The following is a 16,897-nucleotide window of genomic DNA, read 5'->3' as shown; positions in this document are numbered from 1 at the left end:
ATGACATAGGAGGCTCTCATATTCCATTACTGTAGCAATGTAATTCCATTGCTATACCACATGTACACCTGTGCAGAAATGATGCATGTGTTCTTGTTTTGTTCTGCTTTCTTGAGCACCCAATTATGCATTCTTATGTGAAGCTGCTACAACTTTGTATGTCAGCATCCTTGTTCGTTGTGATTTCTTATGAATTTTGACAATATTCTTTTATATTCCTCATACCAATCACTATACTAGTAAATTCTGAAACTCTGTACCCAGTATAGTCAATTTTATAGATGCTGAAATGCAGAAATCTGAAAATCATCTGGAGGTCTCCTTTAAAGATGAAATGAAAACAGTACTCGGAAGATGTGATAGAGGCATGTGAATGGGAGTAAGAAGAATGTGAAATATAATAGTGATTAATTTTGGCTCCAAACAATAGCCAAGCCAAAGATTCCTGGTTAAGGATTCTCCCAGTGATTCCACACTGGATTTCCTCGCATCGGCGCAAAAAAGTTATATCGGTCTCGATCAGAGAGACGCAGCACTGAATCTGATCACAGTCGACTTGAAGATTTCAAGCACCGTAAACATGCTTTCAGTTCTATTTTCAATCAAACCCGAGAATGGTGGGGGGGGGGGGGGAGTTAAGGGATGGCAACGGAGAAAAAAAAAATTGTACAGGAAAAGAAATGAGTGATAAGAACCCCATCATCGTAGTTAATTCATTAGTGAGAAGCAATGAGCAGAGAACTGCCAAAGCTTCGCCGAGGATGTTGGTCGCTGCGTGACTCACCGGGATGATTTCCTCTCGGCATATTCGTGGCGACGGGGCATTATGCATACCTGTGCCCTTTCTCATAAACCTGCCACTTTTTGACGAGTTTGATCACGGCGTAATGGCCAGAGAAAAAAAAAAGGAGTCAACTGAAGAAGCGATTCTGCGAGGAAAAATGAAAAGAGAGAGAGAGAGGGAAGAAAGTTGGGGAAAAAAAGTTGTTTCCATAAATTTGCGTATGTGTAGATGGTATCGCACCGGCAACTTATGAGTGACGAATGACATGCTTCTCCTCTTGTTAGTCTCATTGCTCGAGCTGGGTGGTCGTTGCTCTCGAAGGGCTCCCTCTGTAGTTGGGCCCATGAATATTTTTCGAGATGCACACTAGTGCATGGCCCACTTTGTATACCCGTACTTTTTAGCAAGCAGGAACCGCACTTGATTTCAAGTGGCGTGAATTAGCGTGAAGAGAACACAACAGGTCTTTTATGTGTAGGGATATATGGCAGACGACTTCAAGGATGTAAGGAACAATACTTCCAGTAATATGTTGTGAGTCTGGAAGATTCTGTTTTTCTTGTACATCCCATTTTTTGTGCTAGATATAACTTTGTGTACAATTGATCACATGCATTTGCTGTCTGTATTAACCAACTTTGCTATTGTTTCTTGTACCCTCTTTCCTTCCTCCTCCATTCTTTCCTTTGCATACCTCTTTCTGCGTTGGGTGATCTGCAACATGATTTTCCCCTCAAAACTTTCTCGCATTTTTCTACCTCGCTGCTTATTTCCGTAATCTGTATCGATTCTTTATTTCTTCATCTTTCGTTTCTTCATCTTCTACTCTTCTCTTCTTCTCTTGCCTCCTCCATATCCTCCTCTCCTCTTCTTCTCTCATCTCCTCCATATCCTCCTCTTCCATCATTACTTCTCATCCTCTCAATCTCTTCCCTCCTCGTCCCCCTTCCATATTCTTCCCCTACCGTCCCTCCTCTTCTTCTTCTCTTGCCTCTTTCTCTTCCTCCTCCTCCTCCTCCTCCATCATTACATTTTTTCTCGACCTCTTCCCCCTTCGCCCCCCCCCCTGCCGTATACTTCCCCCTCCCTCCTCCTCCTCTTCTTCTCCCCCATCTCCTCCACCATTGTTCCTGTCTTCTCCCCCTCCTCCAATCTCGTCCTCTTCCATCATTACTTCATCTTTTCTTGACCTCTTCCCCCTTCGTCCCCTTGCCGTATACTTCCTCTCCCATCCCTCCTCCTCTTGTTCTCCCCTCTCCTTCACCATTGTTCCTCCTCCCTGTTCCTTCCCCTACTCCTCCTCTCTTCTCCCCCTCTTCTAATCTTCCACTCTCCCCTCATCCTCCTCCTCCTCTCCATCTTTTCATCTTTCTTTTTTCCCACCTGCCCACCAGACCCAGGAGACACGCACCGTGACCCAGTTCCACTTCCTGACCTGGCCGGAGAATGGAGTTCCTCCATCACCAAAGTCATTACTGGAATTCAGAAGGTGAGTCCACCAACCTTTATTCCCCCCCCCCCCCTTCCCAGTTTGCTCCCCATCCCCCCCCTTACCATTGACCAACAATACTTTTCATATACATGTATAATATGTAAAAACTAATCTTTAACACGAACCATTCAGATATTTTTTTTTCTACGTTTGTACTGTGCCAGTATCTTTTCAAGTTTCATAGTTCCCATTTGATATTAAAGAAGAAAGAAAGAAGGAAAAAACAAGCTATTTGTAGCTCATCCTCCTAACATCATCTTTCAACTATGCCCCTGAGGGACCATTTGAGTACCTGCGCGAGGTGTAATACGCTCACCTACACGTGCCTTGATGTTTTTCAGTGGTGGGTTAGGTTGTAGCAGGTAGTTGTTGATGTTGTTGTAATATTGTTCTTCTTAGCCTTTTGTTTTATTTTATTCTAAGCCCCTTCATATTTCTGAGACCCAGATGTGCAATATGGAGGGATACTAACTGATACAAAAAAATTGTAATGACAGTTTTGTATATTTGTCATTGGTTGTGTTTTTTTCTCTTTTTTTCTGGGGGGGGGGGAGACTATTTATTCTTTTTTAATAGCAAACTTGTCAAATCATCCTAGTTACAGTTGAGATAAAAACAGATACATTTGACCTGAGTCAAAATCACACAGATAGATTTTGACATGATGCCTTGATACAGCAAAAACCTTTGGCATGTATTTGTTTGTTTGTTTGTTTTTTTGGTTTTTTTTTGGGGGGGGAGGGGGTGGATCAGGAGTCATGAAGGTGAATGTTTATACAAATTAATGACACAGTCAGAATCTTGTCTTTTTGTCAGAATCTTGAACATAATTTGACAATTCTTTTTAAATTCCTAAAAGTGTAATGAACCATTTTAAAAATAACTTCTGGGTCATTGAAATGATTCATTGTCCTAAGACTTTTGGTGGGATTTGTCACTTTTACAGCAATATGAGTGATGTTCAGCATATACCCATAAGACTGTTGCACCTTGCTCTGCTGCGGGATAGATTACGTGTGGCTGCTGTCTAGGAATAGTCTAGTGGTGTAATGCATGTGTGAAGCTGACCCCAGCAGAGGAGGCATTAATGAGCTTGCGCTCGCAAGGATCGGCAGTAATTCGCAACATCTTCTTGAGGTTTTCGGGCCCGCATCGGGCAGAAATGGTGCGGGGAGGAAAGCACGAGTGACAGACGGCTCCTAAAATAGGACTAACCCAAAGTTTCAGGTCATCACTTGCCTCGATAAGAATCTTCACCTCATTTTCTTGCCTTCAGATGATTTTTTTCTTTCTTTCTTTCTTTCCTCCGTCGTTTTCTTTGCCCCTTGCTAAGTATTATTGCTCAGATTCGTGGCTAGCTGCTAGAGTTTGGGAAATTTGGATTCTGGGTCTGCTTTCACAAAAATTGGGCTGTTGGCATAGAAATGATACACTCAGACAATACAGAGAAAGGGAAATGGTAGGTTTCAGGGATATTGGCAAGGCCTCAAACGCATTCAACCAATAGCAATTTCATCCATTAACCCTTTTTGTGCTTTGAGTGCTGATTGGCACAGAAAATTCCATAGCCTTGTACACACTGTACAAAGTCCCTGGCACAGCAAGGGTTAAAACAGATTGTGATTCTCATTGATATGGGTACTACTGAAACATGTACGAAGAAGGCTTAATAAATACAAGAGTGGAGGGAAGAGAGATATAGGGAAGCAAAATTGATAGATGGACAGTGAAAGAGATAGAGAAACAGACGTGCAAATTTAAAAAAACAACAACAACAACAACAATAAGAGGAGAAAGAAGGCAGAGTGAGATATATATGTACATATACAAAGTTTAAAGGCATAATTTACCATTTGCAGAAGAAACAAAAACCCAGCATCAGTGCTTTAAAATAGTTTTAAAATGTCAGTTAGGGATAGAAACAACCACTTTAAAAAATTGAATCCATATAATTGATGTGAAATATTGTAAAATACACAAAATGTGAACAGTAGTTATAATAAAAATGTTTCCAGACAAAACCGTCTACAGTTATGGTTTATTGAGAAAAATATGGATATCTCCTTATATTTTAGGATTTATTGCAAAAAAAAAAAAAAGAAGAAAAAAAAATATATATGGTAGGATGTTTTGCGATACAACAGACCTACACATTTGCATCAAAATGTGATATCTTTAACATTTTTTAAATCACTACTCCCAAAGGTAAACAGGACCTTTAAGGTATTGGGGTATAATCTTTTTGTTTTTAAAGAAGGATATCACAGTTGAAGAACAGTGGGTGTTTTTCACGCAGAATCATCAGAACCTCAACTTCTATTCTTTGCCAAGGATAACTCCCCAAGTGGGTGGGGACTGTGCACATGGCCTGGATGCGGTAGCAGTGCACCTGGAAAACAGATGATGGACTGTAAACTAGCTCGTAAAGAGAGATGTTCAGAGGCCACAATTATGAAATTATACCATTAGCCTTCACCTCATTGTATGTCTTTCATAATATGTTTTGTTTTCTGTACATATCTTGTATTTGTCCTGTTTTTTTTTATTTTTAATTTTGTCTCAATTCTTCCTGAGCCTATTAAGGGTAGATCTGTAACCCTGATGCATAATTCCTCCCAATTTCCTGAAAATTTGTCCCAGCAAATTTCATTCCATGGTTCAGATATCATATGTTACACAGAAAGAGAAAGAGAGAAACATATATGCTAGATGATTTCTCAGTTGGTCTCTTCTTTTTCTTCACTTTTTTTTAGTTCCTGCAGAAGATCATTCGCTATTTAATTTTCAGGGGAGAGAGAGCAGGGTAAAAAGAACACAAATAATCAATTTTCCAAGGCAGATGTCACAAAACTGGCAGCCCTGAATATCGAATGCCATTGACTGTGTTCTCTTGCTGGATGAGTTTGTTGTTTCAGTTTCCAAAGACTCTGTATGACCTCTGTCAGCAGGTGCAATTAGCTCACCTTGTCCCTCAATTTACCCCTATCCTGCTATGCCCCCCTCTCCCGAGAGGATTAACCCCCTATGTTCCCTAAAACCCTTGGGAGTGTTCCCGTGACCCCATGTTGTACCCCCCTGTTATCTCGTTTCGGGTACTATCTTGTCATCTGCGAGAGAGAGGGGGGGAAAAAAGAGAAAAAGATGGTTATCAGGGGAGAGAAAAAGGTTTCTTGGGTTTTAGGGTGGGGAGGGAGACAGGGACACTCAATGTTCTCCCGCATTGTGCGCCATAAATCCCGTGCCGTGCCGTAATTTGCTTTTTCCCTGCTGGAGCACAGGATTTTCAGCTCGGTTTTTGCAACCGTGGTTTGAAACCTTTTTTTTTTACAAAACAGTACTGTCAGTTCAGGAGCAGAAATATGACAGGTGCATTTGCTTTATAAAGTTCAAAATGTACGTTTAATTCTCAACTTAGAATTTTGTATGTATACTTTATACATCTTCAAGGATATCAGAAGAAATGAGAAAGAAATGACTTTGAAAGAACGTGAATTAAATGATGACATTTCCATAGTGACCAAGTTTCTCAAATTCTGCAGGAAGCCCCCTGAAAACTAAAATATTGGTGCATTACCTTGGCAAGAGAATTTAAAACCATCCTGTTTTGGTAATCATTTTCTTTCATTGACGTGCATCTAACATACAATTATCTCCTTCATCTTTCCTTGATATATATCAGATTTTTGATGTGTTGATATTGGCAGCCCTGCTTTTTGGAGGGTTTCATTTCTAAGTTTGGGCAAGCATGTAATTGTGGCACAACCAAATGTAAGAGGTACATTTCAGAGTTTGTTTCTTTTTTTATTTCTGCATCTCCCAACCGTCACTTCCTCCTCCTGGTATGACTTGCTTTATCTTGAATTTCTGCAACTGCTTTTCAGTGTCTTTTTGTTTCTAGCTTCATTTACCTCAGAAGTTGCTCTATCCATCAAATTCAGTATCTAATCATGAGTAATCATTCAGTAATGCACTCTCTTCCTGATCAATCTGTCCATTCTTTTCATTTTGTTGCTTTTTTTTTAACTTTTTTCAGCTCCTCTCCTCTTACCGTTATAAACTTTCACATCATTTGTTTCCATGGGAGCCATTCCTTCACTGCCGATTGGTACTTCCTACACCCCTCACCTAGACCCAACTATCATCTAAGCATACACTGTATCTCTTCTTCACCTCGCTACCCCACCCCCTCCACTCTCTCCCCGTTCCCTCTGCTCCTGCAGCTCCCCCCCCCCCCCACTCCCTCCCAATATCTTGCTGAGCATCTAATCCAGTAAGGAGACATGCCTGTAATGCGATCTTCCTGCTACTGTCCTAAGCAGCGCCCCCCACCCCCCAACCTGAATCAGAAAATAGCCAACTCACCTGACACTAGGGGGGAGAGAGAAAAACAAAACAAAAAACAGCAGCAACGACAACAACAACGATATAGAAAAACACAGTGAAATGTCAAAAATTTTCAAGAGTTGACCCTTGTTCATGTATGCCAACATGTATCCGTATCCCAAGCAAACATTCTGTAATAGCAGTGTGCATGTATTAAAGACCGCTACCTGGATTACAGTCGGCTCCACTTTATCAGGACTCTGTCGTGTGCAGGTTTCATTGTCGCGATGGAAATTGTATCTTCAGTATGTCGAGCTGAGCTGTAGCAGTGGTCCTCCTTGTGTTACAGATAGTCATTGTGAAAGCGATAAAAAAGAAAAATTTGGAGAGGTGCCCAGAAGCAAGTTTGTCTACCGATTTATCTTGATATACAACGTTTAGACCTACAGATCATTTCTGTTGTTACTCCAAAAACACCTCAAACATGCTTTATTAGCATGAACATACTGCTAGAGAGAACTGTCAGTATTGTATGTCTCATTGAGGCTAGGGAGATGACACTTTAAGATGATTGATGTGCAACTTGTTTAAACTATTAATTTCTTTCCACACAATACTAAACTCCCCCTCCCCCCCCCCAAAAAAAAAAAAAGTAGGTTAGATCTGTCAAATCAAGTCATGACATATTTGTAAACTGGGGATCATGAGCAATAACTAGCACCGCTGATTCATGCTTGTGGAAACACTGGTCTGACTATCCATATTTGAACAAATGTTGGGTAGATTTCACAAATGTCATCATGTTCATGGGAGAAGGCCCAATTTGAAAACAAATTTGTGCTAGCTCAATTCTGTACGTGCTGTGTATGTGTGTACTCATGTGCAGGTGCACAACCTACATTGTACTTGAAGTGTAGCTGAAGCATACAATTGTACTTGCTATGACGCGACTGAGAGGGAATTTGCAAAGTATTACTCAACTATTTACCCGTTTAGGACGAGTCCCGAGTATACTCGGGCAGGTGTCTATGGGAAATACATCTTGCAGCAAAATCAGTCCGTCCTCAACGGGTCAACACATCGAGGACCACCTGATTTTGCTATAACACATATTTCCCATAGGCACCTGCCCGAGTACATGTATACTCAAGACTAGTCTTCATTGGGCTAACAACACTGAGATTTTTAATGTTTATGCAGAGGGAATTAGGCATGAAAGGGGTGAGCACATGAAAGGTTGGGGTCTTTGGCTTGTAAATCCTAAATGCATGTACCAGAGGGAAAGTTGCTTCTGTCTTTTTATACATGTTTCTTAAACTTATCTGAAGATGGTATACAAAAGATTTATCTGGTTGTTGTTTTTTTTTTCTCAAACATGTTAAGAATCAAAAGTGGAAGATTTTGAAAATATGCATGTTCCATTTAAAGTGTTGTACTAGATTCGGTCTAGAAAGCAGACACAGGAACTTTACTACCTCCCACCCCCACTGCCCTAGTCATAGATGAGCTGTTACAGGGGGAGATCATAAATCAATCCAAAGAAGACTGGGAGAGGATTTCAGATCATCGGCATCCTGTTTTTGAAGATTCTTGATTCCACCAATTAATAGTCCCTTCAAGGCACAAATTTGCTGGGTCACATGAAAGCTCGGGTCAGTATGGCTACCCACTTGACCGCACGAGAATTGTTGTTGCACAGAAGGGAGCTGCATCGGTATAAACTTTGAACACAAGGAATTTTTGGCTCAGCAATATTTAATGTGTGCACGCTCATTTTGTATCATTTTTTTGTTTGTTTCTTTTTTGCCTCTTTTTGACACTTTTATGTACTTCAGGCCATTGGCCCAATTGGGAACTTTCCCTCATTGAGATGTGACAGACCAATCCCCTCAAAAACAAAAATGATTCTATCATTCCATGTCATGAGGCTAAACATGTTTCAAATGTGGTAGCATGCCCCATTTTGTTTGGAAATGATATCCGTACACCACATCTTTTTTGTTGGCTATTATTTTGATTACCTGTTAAAGGGCATTTTCTTGTTGCTTTGAGACAACAATGTTGAATCAGCAGCATTTCTCCTGCACTAAGAACAGCTATAGATATCATACATCCCATTTAAAAGTAGCGTCTAATCACACAGTTCCACAAAGCTGATTTTTGCTTGGAGGTTAGCAGGTACTCTCTTAATTTCTAGGACTTAAATTTTAAATCTTTCTTACGACTTAAAATATTTTAAGTTTTTAAGACTTATTTTAGGTGGCTTCGATTAAAAGTTGAGTGTCGAAGCTGTTCGCAATCTAAATCTAACAAGGACTTAAACTTTCAGCCAATCAGATGACTTGTAAATGACGTCATGCGCTATCTTGAACCGCCTAAAACCGGAATTGGCGCTGGCCGTCACTTGCACTTTGCTTCATGCGATGCTAGATAGCGTACTGTAGTCATACACACACATTCAGTGCACAATATGTGTACGTACTTGTACCTACCATGTTTGCAAACAAACGCTATTGACTCGAACACAGTTGAGTTGGTCTTGAAGGCAGAAGTCATGCAGGCCGGAGTTTTTTGAGGGCATGATCTGACGGAAGCTTGACCAAGTTGCTTAAAGGTGAGCATATTACTGTATGAATGCTTAAGAATGTGTTTGATAACTCTGGGACTCAGTAACCAAAGATAAAAGATGTTAAGATGTGCACTAACCGCCCTACATTTTTGGCGAGTTTGAGCCTTGCCGCTGTATACAGCGCTGTCCATCCCTGAAGCGCCAGTGCTAACATTAGCTGTTCATGGCTAATTAGTAGGGCCTAATGTGTCTATCCAAACATTGTAACAAGTTACATGAAGGCTAACGTTATACTAGTATTGTGGGGGCTCTATTTCGGTGAAACTGCAAGTACAAGTGTAATAATACAGGGACTCTTATAAAGCGCCCATTCTACCTAATGATTTACGATGTTGGTGTCTTGACTGAAAGGTAAAGCTATGGGCATAACAGGCTACTGTAGCGTAGGCCTAACTGTCGTCTAACACTGAGTAACAGTAACAAGTTAGTGTCAGTTCACCCCTTCCTACACTCTTGTAAGGTTTAATTTATCAATTTCTACGTAGAAAGGCACAGTTCTAGGCCTTATCATGCCCTATGCTGTGATAAAATGTAGGGCAGATGCTGTTAGATGGGTTTTATTTTTAACGTTGTGTTTAGGCCACCAATAGTACGTAGACCCTATATGGGCGCTACAATAGAACTGCGACCAGCCCAAACACGAAGCCCCCTGTGTGATGAGCGCCCCAGGGTTTAGGGCGCCAATGTTGCAATGCCAGTGCAGTGGCGTCAAGCTCTGAACTTTAAAAACTTCTATCGCATGGGCCATATTGGCTGACATCACCAATTTCTATTGACTCCCATATTATAATAGGGGGTCTACAATTAATAAACAGTTTCTGTTCCACTGCATGACTAGGTCTACTGAGTCTGATGTCACAATGAACAATTACCTTTGGCGTGTGCACTCAACACTCTTACTATCAAGCGTGCATCATGTCACTCATTTTACTGGAATAATCAACTTCAATGCTACTTGCACTCGGCTGCGTACATGTGTATGTAATGTGAATGTGCTACTGATTTGCATTCCATGAAAATACTTCTACTATTATTACTACCACTCAGTAGTAGGCCTGGACACCTAGGCCTTATGGTTGCCATTTCTGCACTGAATTCAAGACTCTTTCTTGAACTAGTAAGTCTGTTAGTGTTATTGTTGAAGGCGTTGTATGAAACAAATAATGTATGGAATTAACTCGTGCAATGGAACAAGATTTCGCACCTGGATAAAGGTAATCTACTCCAGTCTTTCTCTTTGTAGCATAATCAATGTGGTGATCTGTGTTTGAGTAGAAGGATCTAGACTTAAAAATTCTACAGATCTACACTTCTGGCTGAGATGTATGCATTAAGCATCACATACACCAGTGAGAGAATGTAGTGAAGTTTTACAATATATGAGGCCTTTTTTTATTTTTTACTTTTAATATTTTTTAAGATAAAGGGAATGCAAATTACCTGTTATTTGTATAATTTGTACTCCAAGGAGTACTCTGTCAGGACTATCCCTTCTTGGTGTTTAGATATGCAAGACATCCCTGGTATTTCTAAAAATTGATTTTAACGATAACATCTGAAACAAAAATCAGAGATATCGGTCTCATTTTTTCCTCCAGCATGAAATACAACCCTCGAGACCAATAAGAAATAATTAATTACATAAAAATCTAGAAGTGTGGCTATGACGACCGTTTATACCCCGAAGCATATTTGTTTTCTTCCTTTTTTTTTTGTCAAGCGTTTCTGTTTTTCATTTTCCACTTCCTTATCACTGATATTTCACAGTTTTTGTGTTTATTATCAGATCAATGCGGACTTTGCCCAGTTGTACCGAGAAAAGTGCAGGAGATGGTGAACAGATGGGGGCCATTTTATGTCAATAGAATCTTGCACTTGCCAAGCGAAACCACCCTTAGTTGCAAGACATCGTAAGAAGATGTGAAGACATGGATGGAGACAGTAAGTCCTTCCGCCAATCCTCATAGATCTTGTGGCATTGATTATAATTACTGGAACAATTTCTGTCCAAAGTGTAAGAGTAAAACTTACTCATTTGTTTATGCTTCATTGCTATCACACATTTCAGGAAAGTGAATGTGCACGAGTTTGCTCTTCATAGACTGATATTGATAATAAGTCGAAAACTGAATGTTAGAGATTGTCAGAGCTGATACAATACGTCATATCTAATATGTTAAAGAGAATAGGTGAAATACTTAAAGTTGAAAAAAAAAATTGTATTGTGTTCCATTCTATAGGAATTTTGTGGAATGTCACTACTTGCAGCGATGCTTCACAGACCCAACATCCCCATGTAGAAGAAAGGGAGAGGACCTCTCATGCTCCCGAGGGATGCCCAGCAGTACCTGGTGCAGAATGACTATGTGCCTGTAAGTACAGTATATGCTTAATGTTTATAGACTTGAAATCAGTTCATGATCAAATCACTGAGCTTCCAATTTTGAGAATTATCAATATGCATGTTTCATTGGGCTTTTAAGTACCAGCTCATGTTTAGAGAAGAATATTTGAGCTTCGTATCTTACAAAGCAAGACTCGTGTAGAATCTGCATGTACTCAGTAACAGGTGGAATTTAAAAATCTGAATTTCTCATGCTGTCGTGAGAAATGCAAAGTTTTCTTCTCTGATATATCAGTGTTTTTGAAGCGATTCTTCTCAAACAAACTTTAGAACATTCAGCAATGAGTATTGTGAAGGGGTATCTACCGTGTTTTGACAGTTTTCTTTTAAATTCATTAAATTACGGATTAAAAATGCATGCTGACTTCTATTGATTTGTAATAATATGTACATCAAATATCTTATGAGTCTGGAACATGTAAATATCAAGTAGGCCCCACCCCGATGATGGCAAAAAGTAATCTGATTTCTGGGAATTTTTTTCAAGGCTTTGAGGTTTACCTGATCAGTGAGACAAAATGTTTTAAAATAATATGTTCCGAAATATATCAGAAATATTTACTTGTACATCACAAACTAAAAGTTATGTGATGAATATGTTATTAGTACATTGTATTTAAGATCAATATGTAAAATTATATTTTAATATTTTTTTCCCTCCAGAGTGCCCTCTCACTGAGAACTTAACTTCCCTCTATGTGATGCAAAGTTTATTTGATAATAATTGCAGCCTTTGTCATTTGCTCAAACGATTCAAGTGAAATTTAGTTCGAAATATCAGTACTGCTATACCTGTTTAATCTCTTTTCAGGTAGGAACCAATGTTCATGGCATTGCTGATGCAGAGACTCCAACCCCAGCCCCAAGCATCTTCTGATCTGGAGATTCTCCCACCTGAAAGCCCTAACAAACGGGAAACGCCAAGTTGATCCGCGCGAAACGTATACATCACGAGCGAGAAGCGCAAAGTTCAGTGATGCTAAAGATGCCACCTTCAGCCAGCCCTGCTTAGTCAGATAAGGGAGTGACTAGACGTACATCCAGTATTTTCTCATCCTGGACAAGACCATACTAAGTGCAGGCTGGAGATGACCGGAAGCAAGAATTTGACAGACTCTTTAAAGCCCACTGTGTCTTCATCGTCAAATATGCTTGGGTGCTTGAAGCATTCTTTGATTTTGTGGCGGCATATTCATGTACTGCTACAATCCCGAGTGAGGGCTTCGTTCTGGGCATTAGCCACGAACTTCAAGAACACGTCAGTGTATGATGCTAGTAAGATTTTCCGACATTGTGCCACAAACCCATGCACACAAGAAGCATATCTGACTTGCCCTGATGTGCAGCAAAGTTTTCTTAATTTTCGGTGAATTCTTAAATCAAAGTAACACAGGTAAAATGCTGCAATGTTTCCTTTGAAGATACTATCATGCATAATGTTTGACTCATGGATATTGAGTTATGTTATGTGTGCCTCACTTTTCCATTTATATTGAGCTACAAATCCATGCACACAAGAAGCATGTCTGTCATTCCCTGGTTGTAGTAAAGTTTCCTTGTAATTTTTTTTTGTGTGCATTTTTAAATGAAAATAACACAATAAGGAAAGTTAATGCCGCAATGTTTCCTTTAGAGGTGCTATCATGTATGTGTGTGCCTCTCTTTTGCATTTGCATTGCTACGTGAACATTTAAACAATATTTCAAGTTTTTATACATGTCCAGTTTCAATTTATTTATTGTTCATCTTTGGCTTGTTTTCTGTATATTATGTCTGGTTGATGATGAAAAAAAAAAAAGTAATGCCAGATCCGCATTGATTTAAATTGAAAGAAGAAAGTTTAAGTTCCCCTGAACAATTTTGTAATTATTCAACGATTACCTAATTTTCATCACTCCCACAGTGTTGTTGAGCCATTGTCCATCACATTTATTGAGCGCTGATTTGTTGCTATTTTCATTATGACATTGTGGCTAAACACTTTAATATGAAACTCTCTATTTATAAAGAAATAAACTTTGGTTTTCCAGCCAAAGTATGTGCTTGAACCCACGAGGAAGGATAGATTCAGCGCAGATGGGCACCTTAAACAAATTTAGAGCATTTGACTTGAAATTTGGCACACATGACCACTATGGTATATAGATATGGAAACAATGTGGTGAGCAATGCGTTGCCATGGTAACAGCTTTTTTTAAACCAAAAAACATACAAAAATATTGTGGATTCAGCTAACTTCCTTTAGTCTTCGAGCATTTAGCTAGAAATTTGGCACAAAAGACCACTGTGGTATGTAGATGTGTAAACGTATTCTTTCGTAAGTGTCGATCAATGTGTTGCCATGGTAACGGCATATTTTGAATGAAAATCATACAAAAATATTGTGGATTCAGTTAACTCCCTCACTCTTTGAGTAATTGGCTTGACATTTGGCACATGCAACAACTTTAGCATATAGATGTGCAAACTTAATCTTTCATCAACGGTGAACAATGCGTTGCCATGGTAACAGCATCTTTTCACTAAAATGCATACAAAGATATTGTGGATTCATGTAACAACCTCAGTCTTTGAGCATTTAGCTTGAAATTTGGCACACCTGACCACTATGGTACATACATGTGCAAACTTAACCTTTCGTCATTGTTGATCATTGTGTTGCCATGGTAACAACATAGTTTGAATGAAAATCATACAAAAATATTTTGGATTCAGGTAACTCCCTCAGTCTTTGAGCATTTGGCTTGAAATTTGGCAAATGCAACCATTGTAGTTCAGAAATATGCAAACTTCATATTTCATCATTAAACAATCTGTTGCCATGGTAACGGTGCATTTTCCATGAAAATCATACAAACATTTCGATTCTCCTGTCTCTGTTTAGAGCATTTTGGCTTCAAATTTGGCACATGTTACCTCTACATTACCTAGATGTGCAAAAAATCTTTTGTCAGTGTGGAAAATGTGTTGCCATGGTAACAGTATATTTTGCATGAAAATGATACACTAATGTGAATTCAACTAAACCCCTCACCCTTTTAGCATTTAGCTTGAAATTTGGCACATATGACGGCTATGATATAGGGCCTATAGTTGTGCAAACTTCATTTTTTTCTTAATGTCCAACATTGTGTTGCCATGGTTACACAATTTTTAGTAAAAACCATAGAAATCGTCAGTTTATCTATCTTGCTCACTCAGTTTTTGAGCAATTGATTTGAGAGGTGGAACAGTGCATTGCCATGGTATTTTTTTTCTTTATTAAAAAGTAAGAAAAAATAATCCTGGTTGAGCTAATTTCCTCAATTGTGGGTGGGGGTATATTAATCACAATGAGTGATAATTCTAGTTAAAAATTCAGATTGCATCACTTCAACATAGTGCTTTGTTACGAGATATGACATCAAAGTAATTAAGAAACTAGTGGTCCATCTCACTTGAACAGTCTCTTGAGATGGTTCCCTGTCATCAGTTGAGATTGATTCTTAAATATCAATAGATTAAGCAGGAATTTGTATATTCTTTTGTCAAACATTTTGTCTACCAAAATGCAGTATGGAAATGTACTTATGTAAATCCATTTCAGACAATCGATATTCAAGGAATTTTAGAAGTAAGTTTAGAATGTTAACTGTTATTTGAGCTTCTTAATGTTTTAAGGTGAATTTACTTCAGAGTTTACATAGATCTTGCTCCCTACTGTTATATATAATACAGTTTGGATTCAATTGTAAATTTTCCCTACGGAATAGTGGAAAAATTAAGGAAGTCTGGTAAGAAATAAGGAAATGTAACACGTTTTCAGAAAACATTTCTTGACTAGTCCGTATGAATATGCAAATACATGCAGGTGACAAGTGTAAAAATTTTGAAGGAATGACATCATCAATTCCCTCATTTGGACGTTCATAAAGACTGGACAAGATCTGTTTTCTGGAAATGTGTGAAATTGAAAAGAGGCATATCTTCCTTATTTCGTAGCTGATTTTCATAGTCTTTACACCATTCTGTGTAGGGAAATTTCTTCTCTTTTCTAATTTGATTACACTAATTTTGGCCTTTACTTCCCTCTTGATTAAATTTATACTATGCATCATTCCAAAAAATAAAAAATAATTCAAATAATTCTTTAAACTGCATGCATGGGACGTACAAAGCGTGTAAATCTAAACGTCAACCTAATGGAGGCTGTATTGTTTATTACACAGCATCATTTCTAAAATTTAAGTTATTAGAATTCATATATAATCTTACATTTGTTCATAGTTTCCATCTTACGACTTAACGATGCTCACCAGGGAAAGAAATACATAAAATGAAAGTGAATCAAGTCGTATGGAGTCATCTTGCAAGATTTAAAAAAAAAAAGTGAAAAAAGTAATCTATTTGGCAATGAAGGTTTCAGTCGTCTAGTAACTTGTTTACAGAACACAGTGAAAGAAGCATCAGTAACATGAATGTGAAGATGTGACCATCTGAGACTATTGCAAAATATGCTCTGTTTTCATCATGTCGTATTTCATTTTTTCTGGAGCCTACATGTGTATGACAATCATCTCTATATTTTGTAACTTATCGATGTTTGTGAAAAATGCATCAGTTTGATTTTGTTAAAATAAATAGACCTTTACATGTGAAGAAAGTGCATCAATTGGCTGTCATTTTCAGTAGTCTGAGTTTAAATCCATGATGGATTTATTTGAAATAAATCCAAGGAAGGCTTAAAATAAGTCTTTTATCGTTTAAATCCAAGCTGGATTTATTCTAAAAACAAGTCTAAGAAAGATTTAAATGTAATCTAATAAGACTTAAAAAATAAATCCTATAGACCTGAAATTTAAGTCGAACATAGACTTAAATTTTTAAATCCTAGCTAAGACTTACTTTTAAGTCCTAAGGTTTTGTCCGTATCTACAATCCGCTAGGACTTAAAGAAATAAATCCTTAGGACTTAAAAATAAATCCTAGAAATTAAGAGAGTAGATGTACCAGAAAGACACATACAGTATGTCCCAAACAAAATTACAATCAGATTTTTGCATAGATAACACCCAATATGATTAAATTGCCTAAATGCTAACTTCAGGGTCTTAAAATATAACATCTTAGCTCTATTTTGCAGAAAACCCCATCCGATTTGGTTATTAAGCGGTCACAGAGAAATGTAGATTGTTGTAAAGCATGTCATGAGTCTGATTCTTCCAAGTTTAGCACTTCGATGATCTTGTATGTGAATACAAGAGACAGAACTTGGAGGGAAGAGAT

The 16,897-nt window shown here is 38.4% G+C and overlaps 1 protein-coding gene and 1 long non-coding RNA gene across 3 annotated transcripts in view; both read left to right on the top strand.

Annotated features, from left to right (window-relative positions):
* The window catches only part of LOC140243859 (uncharacterized), a 342,981-nt gene that overhangs the window by 300,136 nt on the left and 25,948 nt on the right, over positions 1-16,897 (top strand). Inside the window, exon 19 of the mRNA XM_072323532.1 lies at positions 2,179-2,273. Within this exon, the coding sequence (XP_072179633.1) occupies positions 2,179-2,273 (95 nt within the window). The remainder of the gene's footprint in view (positions 1-2,178; positions 2,274-16,897) is intronic.
* Positions 9,132-12,688, top strand: LOC140243861 (uncharacterized). Of its 2 annotated transcripts, XR_011902258.1 has the most exons (4): positions 9,132-9,213; positions 11,015-11,169; positions 11,469-11,600; positions 12,444-12,688. It is a non-coding gene; the product is annotated as an uncharacterized lncRNA (long non-coding RNA). The 2 variants fall into 2 exon arrangements; XR_011902257.1 differs by lacking the exon at positions 9,132-9,213 and having other exon boundaries at positions 10,091-11,169.

The sequence above is a fragment of the Diadema setosum genome, chromosome 20 (genome assembly GCF_964275005.1).
Source record: "Diadema setosum chromosome 20, eeDiaSeto1, whole genome shotgun sequence".
NCBI classification, from domain to species: domain Eukaryota; kingdom Metazoa; phylum Echinodermata; class Echinoidea; order Diadematoida; family Diadematidae; genus Diadema; species Diadema setosum.
This window is presented reverse-complemented; position numbering and strand designations above follow the sequence as displayed.